Source organism: Rhincodon typus, chromosome 2 (assembly GCF_021869965.1).
Source record: "Rhincodon typus isolate 14 chromosome 2, sRhiTyp1.1, whole genome shotgun sequence".
In the NCBI taxonomy this organism is placed as follows: Eukaryota; Metazoa; Chordata; class Chondrichthyes; order Orectolobiformes; family Rhincodontidae; genus Rhincodon; species Rhincodon typus.
Window position 1 is genome coordinate 5,609,829 of NC_063333.1, and position 9,185 is coordinate 5,619,013.

Below are 9,185 nucleotides of genomic sequence, written 5' to 3' on the forward strand. Positions count from 1 at the left end.
AGAATTGGTCGTGTCTCTTGTGGCTTGTTGGTGTTTGTGTATCCATACTGTCAGTTTTCTTCTGGTTTGGCGTGTGTAGTGTTTCTCACAGTCCTTGCATGGTATTTTGTATATTACACCGGTTTTGCTGGTTTTGGGTATGGGATCTTTTACATTCATCAGTAGCTGTTGTGGGGTGGTTGTCGGATTGTGGGCTACTCTGATACCTAGGTGTCCGAGTAGTCTTGTGGTCATCTCAGAAATGTCCCTGATGTATGGCAGGGTGATTAGTGAGTCTGGTCGTGTTGTGTCATCCCGTTGTGGTCTGTCTCGGAGGTAACGGCGGATTGTCCTTTTCAGGTATCCATTCCTTTTGAAGACTCCGTATAGGTGCTCCTGTTCTGCTCTGTGACGTTCTGGGTTGCTGCAGTGTGTTGTAGTTTATTTAAGTAGTGTCCTGGCAGTTACCGAGCAGGGTGACAAAACGTTTGCACCAAACCCAACAGCTCGGCGAGCAAGTCTACAACCTCATCCACAACCTGAACTACAAATCTTCTCAAAAAACATTAAACAATTCTATTCTGTCCCAATCCATTGCTCATGGTTTTCGCCATATCATTGCCTCAGAATCTCCATGGTTCGAACAAATTAAACCAAGCGTTCCAGGATGTCTTTGCATTTGTAACTGCAACTGACTGGTGCACCTAGAGATATACCGTCCTCCTTAAATACGTCTCTGACCACACTGGCCCCAAGAACAGCAGGCTGCATACCTCAGATTGCAGCATTATCCAACACACTCTCTCCAACCCGATCACACACTTGCACTTTCTCTCCAGCTGCTTCAGAATGCTCGCTCCGCGCTCCTCCTGCAAGAAACGGGATATGCCGGGCTCCCGAAGGGTCACCGTCCTGGAGCAGATGTTGGAAACGATGCTACGGAGGAGCTCATCCACTGCTGCACAGGCACTGCCCACCCCAGTGATCTGTGAACAGATAAGCACAGGGCACAGCTGTTTATTCAAATCTGTGCTCAAGCCAAAACAAAAATACAGACTATAATGTCGGAGAAATAAATAGAAGATATATGGCACATTAGCAATTATGTTCCTTTCTCAACTACGGCTTTTATAGGATAGACAGAATTGTAATAAATTACTCAAACTGTACTCTGACCAAGATTTGATACAAGTTTAGCATAACTTCAATACTCTCCTTCCAGAATAGATCCTTAGTGCTTGTCTTGACTTGGCCAGAATCATACAATCCCTACAGTGTAGAAGCAGGCCATTCAGCCCATCAAGTCCACAATGACCCTCCAAAGAGCATCCCAACCAGACGCAGTCCCTTACCCTATCACTGTAACCCTGCATTTCCCCATGGCCAATCCACCCAACCCACACATCTTTGGGCTGTGGGAGGAAACCGGAGCACCCAGAGGAAACCCACGCAGACATGGGGAGAACGTGCAAACTTCACACAGACAGTCGCCCAAGGGTGGAATTGAACCCGGGTCCCTGGCACTGTTAGGCAGCAGTGCTAACCACTGAGCCACCACATTGCCTAGCTGGCTTTGCTAGTCTACATCACAATTTGTAATGCGTTGTATAATTGGGGAGGCGATGGCCTGGTGGTATTATCGCTGGACTATTAATCCAGAGACCCAGATAGTGCTCCGGGGACCCGGGTTCAAATCCTGCCACAGTAGATGGTGGAATTTGAATTCAGTAAAATATCTGGAAGTAAGAATCTAATGATGACTGTGAATCCATTGTCGGAAAAACCCATCTGGTTCACTAACGTCCTTTAGGGAAGGAAGCTGCCATCCTTACCTGGTCTGGCCTACATGTGACTCCAGACCCACAGCAATGTGGTTGACTCTTAACTGCCCTCTGGGCAATTAGCGATGGGTGATAAATGCTGCCTGGCCAGCAACACCTTCATCCCATGAATGAATAAAGGAAAAGAAAAGTTATAGTGTCAGGTCAGAGATGTCCCATGGTGCAATGGTTAATATTCCTGCCCCGAGAGCCTGGAGGATCGGAGTTCATAGCCCCACCCTAGCACTTGCAGCCAAGCAATGAAAGTTGAATATCAGGTATTACATCCTTCCAGTATGTGCCAATGGCGGGCACAAAGGGTCACACAAGATTCCTGCTCAGTCAGGACTTGGATAAAAAGTTGGAGTCTCTCCCTTCACCTTCCATCACTTCAGAATAGAGTATGCACCTCAAAGTCAGACAACAGCCTAGCGTTATGATCACTGCACTGTTAATCCAGAGATCCCTGTGATGTTCTGGGAATGTGCCCTTTTGGCTTACTCCTACTCCTAGTTATTATGTAAAAGGCCAGAATGCGGTGGAGGAGTACAATATCTCAGGGGGTTGAGAGATTGGAGGAAATATAGAGATCGCGAGACAAGAGGCCATAAAGGATTTGAAAACAACGATGAGAATTTTAAAGATTATTTTTTCTTTATTCATTCCCAGGGCGAGGGCATCGCTGGCCATACCAGCATTTATTGCCCATCCTTAATTGCCCAGAGGGCAGTTCAGAGTCAACCACATTGCTGTGGGTCTGGAGTCACATGTAGACCAGACCAGGTAAGGATGGCAGTTTCCTTCCCTAAAGGACATTAGTGAACCAGATGGGTTTTTCCAACAATCAGCAATGGATTCATGTTATGATTAGACTCTTAATTCCAGATATTTATTGAATTCAAATTCCACCATCTACCATGGCAGGATTCAAACCCAGGTCCCCAGAATATTATCTGGGTGTCCTGATTAACAGTCCAGCGATAATACCACTAGGCCATTGCCTTCCTCATGGCATTGTGGGTCAACAGACACAGACAGATGAAGGAGAATGGATACAATCTGGGCATCAACAACCCAGCTTTGGATATAGTTCAGGGAAAATTGGACGAAGGGGCAATAGTGACTTCTTCAGTTAAGTAAAGCACAGCGATGGCTGTCAGCCGAAAACGAACACAGTTGGAGACAGGGCTAGCTGAACAGTACAGGGTGGAACCAAGTGGCCTGAGGGACAGAATGGATAAACGCTCAAACTCATCTTGAGGTCAAATAGGACAGGAACATCACAACGAGTCAGGCTCAGGCTCAGGCTCAGACAGTTACAAAGGAGCGAAATGGATCTAGTAACTAGTGAACAAAGGAAAACTCTCCAATTAAATCCTGCAGACATTTCAGCTCATCGAATAGTGGATATGGGATAGGCAGAAGGAAGAGTGGCCAGGTAATCTGCTTTCGGGAGGGGTGTGTATTCGCCAGGGCATTGGAAATAAACCCCCCCCACCGGCTTTTCTCATTCCAAAGGGGCAGCTTGGATTCCCCTGAAAGATAAGGGAGAGTTTGGGCAGTGCACATGCCTCTGGTACAGCACAGTGACTGTCACTGAGCAAATGATGGCGTGGGACTCGAACCGAGAACCGTGTGACTTTTTTTTATTCACTCGTGGGATGTGGGCGTTGCTGGCTGGGTCAGCATTTATTGCCCGTCCCTAGTTGCCCTTTGAGAAGGTGGGGGTGAGCTGCCTTCTTGAACCGCTGCAGTCTACCTGCTGTGGGTTGACCCACAATGCTATTAGGGAGGGAATTCCAGGATTTTGACCCAGCAACAGTGAACGAATGGTGATATATTTCCAAGTCAGGATGGTGAGTGGCTTGGAGGGGAACTTGGAGCGGGTGGTGTTCCCATGTATCTACTGCCCTTGTCCTTCCAGATGGTTCTGGTCATGGGTTTGGAAGGTGCTGTCTGAAGATCTTTGGTGAATTTCTGCAGAGCATCTCGTAGGTAGTACACTCTGCTGCTACTGAGCGTCGGTGGTGGAGGGAGTGGATGGTTGTGGATGTGGTGCCAATCAAGTGGGCTGCTTTGTCCTGGATGGTGTTAAGCTTCTTGAGTGTTGTTGTGGCTGCACCCATCCAGGCAAGTGGGGAATATTCCATCACACTCCTGATGTGTAGATGGTGGTCAGGCTTTGGTGAGTCAGGAGGTGAGTTACTCGCCACAGTATTCCCAGCTTCTGGCCTGTTCTTGTAGCCGCTGTGTCTATGTGGTGAGTCCAGTTGAGTTTCTGGGCAATGATAATACCCAGAATGTTGATAGTGGGGAATTCAGTGATGGTAATGCCATTGAATTCCAGTTTTTCTTGGGCTCCTTGATGCCACACTCGGTCGAATGCTGCCTTGATGTCAAAGGCTGTCACTCTCACCTCACCTCTGGAATTCAGCTCTTTTGTCCATGTTTGAACCAAGGCTGTAATGAGGTCAGGAGCGGAGTGGTCCTGGTGGAACCCAAACTGGGCGTTTCTGAGCAGGTGCTGCTCGATAGCACTGTTACTGACACCTTCCATCACTTTACTGATGATCAAGAGGAGACTGATGGGGCAGTAATTGGCCGGGTTGGATTGGTCCTGCTTTTTGAGTACAGGACATACTTGGGCAATTTTCCACATTATCGGGTAGATGCCAGTGTTGTAACTGTACTGGAACAGCTTGGCTAGAGAAGCGGCAAGTTCTGGAGCACAAGTCTTCAGTACTATTGCTGGTATGTTGTCAGGGCCCGTAGCCTTTGCAGTATCCAGTGTCTCCAACCATTTCTTGACATCACATGAAGTGAATCAAATTGGCTGAAGACTGGTATCTGTAATGTTGGGGACCACTGGAGGAGGCCAAGATGGATCATCCACTTGGCCTTTCTGGCTGAAGATTGCTGCGAATGCCTCAGCCTTATCTTTTGCACTCTGTGCTGGGCTCTTCCATCATTGAGGATGGGGATATTTGTGGAGCCTCCTCCTCCAGTGAGTTGTTTAATTGTCCATCACCACTCACGACTGGATGTTGCAGGACTGCAGAGCTTAGATCTCATCTGTTGGTTGTGGGATCACTTCGCTCTGTCTATCAATTGCTGCTTTCGCTGTTTGGTGTGCAAGTAGTCCTATTTGGTGGCTTCACCAGGTTGATACCTCATCTTCAGGTATGTCTGGTCCTGCTCCTGGCATGCCCTCCTGCACTCTCCATTGAACCAGGGTTGATCCCCTGGCTTGACGGTAATGGTTGAGTGGGGGATATACCGGGCCATGAGGTTACAGATTGTACTGGAGTACAATTCTACTGCTGTTGATGGCCCACAGCACCTCCTGGATGCCCAGTCTTGAGTTGCTAGATCTGTGCGAAGTCTGTCCCATTTAGCACGGTGATAGTGCCACACAACACGATGGAGGTTACTCTCAAATGTGAAGGTGGGACTTTGTCCTCAAGGACTGTGCGATGGTCACTCTTACCGATACTGTCATGGACAGATGCATCTGCAGCTGGCAGATTGATAAGGATGAGGTGAAGTATGTTGTTCCCTCTTGTTGGTTCCCTCACCACCTGCTGCAGACCCAGTCTAGCAGCTATGTCCTTTAGGACCCGACCTGCTCGATCAGTAGTACTGCTGCCGAGCCACTCTTGGCGGTGGACAGTGAAATCCCCCACCCAGAGGGCATTTTGTGCCCCTGCCATCCTCAGTGCTTCCTCTAAGTGTTGTTCAACATGGAGGAGTACTGATTCATCAGCTGAGGGAGGATGGTATGTGGTAATCAGCAGGAGGTTTCCTTGCCCATATTTAACCTGAGAGGCGACAGTTTGCTATTGGCTGACACATATTTAACCTGAGAGGCGACAGTTTGCTATTGGCTGACACATATTTAACTTGAGAGGTGACAGTTTGCTATTGGCTGACATATGGCTCTCACATAGAGGAGCGGGCTGAAGGGCCATTTCTGAGTTAACTCTATGAGTGAAACCTGGGTTAGGCTCGTGGTGAGGAGCTTATACAAACTGCCAGCGATCACGAGATTGGACTGATGAAAATGCGGCAAAGGAAGAGAGGGAGAAATAAAAGTGACACTGTTGTGAAATGACTCACCCTTAGCCCCGTGATATCACCTTCGAGGGGTAGAATGGAAACCTGACCCGTCCCAGCCAGGAAGTCTTGGTAATATTCGTGTAGGAATCGCAGTTTGCTGGGCTCTATCCCGATCACAAAGTCGTCAGGGACAGCATTCGCCAGGAAGTCTTCCACGCGTTTCTGGTTTTCTGCTCGGCAGCCTTCGAGGGAGATGAAGGAGACTTGGTCACCAACATCAGCTACACGAGCTTCACAGCATTTCAGCGAGGATAGGAGCTTACCCCAGTCAGGGGAGGTAAGAGCATGTAGCTGCCGGTCTGAGATCGGTACACTGAACCGGCAAAGCTGCTGCTCAATCACCATGGATACCGCCCGTGCGGCAGCGAGCGACGAGGCACTGACCGTCATCACGCTGCCCGAAATGGAATAATAGGTGGACAAGCTCTTCTGGAGCAGCATGTGCCGTAGGTAATCCCGAATGTCAGCCCTGGACAGGAACAGTGCTTGCTCCTCACTGATTGGGACGTCCACTTCAGCTATGTTGCTGAGGAATTCCAGGATCCGGCTCTTCAGCTTCTCAACCCGAACAGCATCCATTCCGCAAACACGGATGGAGTTGTCGTCGACGACGACGCTGACGGAAAGTTCAGGACACTCGGCCCTCAGTTCGCCCAGGAAGCTGCTGGAACGTAGGATATCCAGCTTCACTTTGTCGGCAACGTTGACCAGGCTCGTCACTTCTGCCATCTCCTCAGCTTTGGTTTCTACTGCCATTCCCTGGTCCCATTCCTGACCCTGACTCTGACCCGGTTCCTGATCCGAGCTGGAAGGCTGCAGGAAGTCGTAGTAAGGCTGAACGAGCAACTCATGTTCCTGCAGCTTCTGACTCTTCTGAAGAACCCGATCAACAGCTGAAAGACAGATAAACGATAGACCTCAGTTATGACACCCAAACTCACCGACATTAAAACAAAGGCCCCCCTCACAATTTGGGAATAAGCCAGCCTGTGATTGTCCCACTGATAAACCTGGAACCGCACTCCGATCCCAAATGAGGAAAGGCCATTTAAACTCTGCCAACGTCATGCTCCATACAACAACAAAAACAGAAGTTGCTAGAAAAGCTCAGCAGGTCTGGCATCGTTTGTGAAGGAAAAAAACAGAGGAAGGCTCTGAACAAGGGTCACTGGACCCGAAACGTTAACTCTGTTTTCTCCTTCACAGATGCTGCCAGACCTGCTGAGCTTTTCCAGCAACTTTGTTTTTGTTCCAGATTTACAGCATCTGCAGTTCTTTCGGTTTTTTATTTGGTATCATGCTCCATACCAGTCTCATCCCAGCTTGCTGCATCGCGTTACTATATCCTTTGACATCTGTTTCACCAGTTTCCATGTAAAATGTTCCTACAATATTTACCCCCTGCTATTCCATGTGGTAGACAGCTCCACATTCTCACCACACTCGGAGCAAAGAGGTTGTTCCCGGAATTCTACTTTGGCTTCGTTAGTGACTATTTTATCTATTGTTTTCTTTCATTTCTGGGTCATATCTGCCACCAGCTGGGCCTGTATTTACTGCCCATCCCTCCTGATGATCCCTTTAGCCCTGAGAACTATATCAAACTCCTTCTTGAAAACATTCCATGTTTTAGTTTCAACCACTTTTTGTGGAAGTGAATTCTACAGGCTCGCTATTCTCTGGATGAGGATATTTCTCCTCATCTCAGTCCTCAAAGGCCTCTGTGACCCCTAGTTCTGGGCTCCCCCTCCATGAGGAACATCCTTCCTGGGTTTACCCTGTCTAGTCACAGAATTGTAGAATCCTTACAGTGACCAATCAGGCCATTCAGCTCATCGAGTCCACACCAACCCTCCAAACAGCATCCACACCATCCCCATAACCCTGTATTTCCCACTGCTAATCCACTCAGCCTGCACATCCCTGGACACTATGGGTAATTTCCCACGGTCAATCCACCTAACCTGCACATCTTTGGAGTGTGGGAGAAAACCGCAGCACCCAGGGGAAACCCATGCAGACACAGGGAGAATGTGCAAACTCCACACAGACGGTTAGTTACCCACTGATGGGATTGAACCTGGGTCCTCTGGCGCTGTGAGGCAGCAGTGCTAACCACTGAGCCGCCGTGCCGTCCCAAAGCTGTTAGAAATTTTATAGGTTTCTGTGCGATCTCCCCTCAGTCTTCCAAACTCCAGTGAATATAATCGCAACAGATCCAGTGTCTCTTCATTCATCAGCCCTGCCATCCCAGGAATCATTCTGATAAACCCACATCGCACTCCCTCCACAGACACAACATCCTCCCTCAGGTAAAGAGACCAAACCTGCGCACAGTACTCTGGATGTGGTCTCACCAAGGCCCTGCACAAGCTATCCCTGCTCTTGTACCTGAATCCTCTTGGAAGTCCAATCTCTCCCTCCTCCCCCTCCTTCTAGATTGCGAACGTTCTGCTATCCCTTCCCTTCCCGATGAGGCCAGACGTCACTGTGCAGGAATCCACAAACACAAAGTTTCATCTTCCAACCAAATATATTTAAGTTTTATTAATGCACGGGAGGTGGGTGTCGCTGGCTAGGTCAGCATTTATTGCCCGTCCCTAGGTGCCCCTTAAGGAGATGGTGGTGAGCTGCCTTCTTCATATGCTGCAGTCAAAACGGTCAGCGAATGTGGAGTGGGATTAGATTTGAAGGACAATGACCTCCGGCTAACGTGCCCCCTCCTATATCCCGGGTAAGGACACACTGCACTTCCTGTACACAATGGGAGATCTTTCCTGATTGGAAAATGACCGACTGAGCATGCTGGTCATTTACCTAAACTGTGGGAAGTCCTGTGTGAGGCTTACTGCTGAGAAACCTTTGGAAGATTAATGTGTGACCTAATTGAGTTGCTTAAGATGATTAAAGGATTTCACAGGGGAGGTGGGGTGGGGAGGGGGATGGGGGAAAAGAGAGCTCGAGACAGAGAATGAGAGACCTTTCTCCAGCTGGAAGAGTCCTTAGAAAGGGAGCCATCCCTTAGCAGGAGAGTTCAGCTGCTCTAGGATAGTATCAGGAAGAACAAAAAGGGAAAGCCAGTTTTGTTTTTGAGCACCATTCACCTCAGAAATTTGCTTTCCAGCCAATAAATTACTTTGGGGTGTGGAAACAGTTTGGATATAGCAGCTGAGATAGTAGGAACTGCAGATGCTGGAGAATCTGAGATAACAAGGTGTAGAGCTGGATGAACACAGCAGACCAAGCAGCATCATAGGAGCAGGAAGGCTG

At 48.6% G+C, this 9,185-nt stretch overlaps 1 protein-coding gene across 4 annotated transcripts in view; it reads right to left on the reverse strand.

Moving 5' to 3' along the window:
* Positions 1–374: 374 nt before the first annotated feature.
* The window catches only part of LOC109919974 (protein mono-ADP-ribosyltransferase PARP10-like), a 22,751-nt gene continuing 13,940 nt past the window's right edge, over positions 375–9,185 (reverse strand). For all 4 annotated transcript variants that reach the window (XM_048616587.1, XM_048616597.1, XM_048616573.1 and 1 more), the window contains 2 exons: positions 5,916–6,808; positions 375–965 (listed from right to left, as the gene is read on the reverse strand). In XM_048616587.1, the coding sequence (XP_048472544.1) occupies positions 684–965; positions 5,916–6,808 (1,175 nt within the window). In that variant the 3' untranslated portion in view covers positions 375–683. The remainder of the gene's footprint in view (positions 966–5,915; positions 6,809–9,185) is intronic.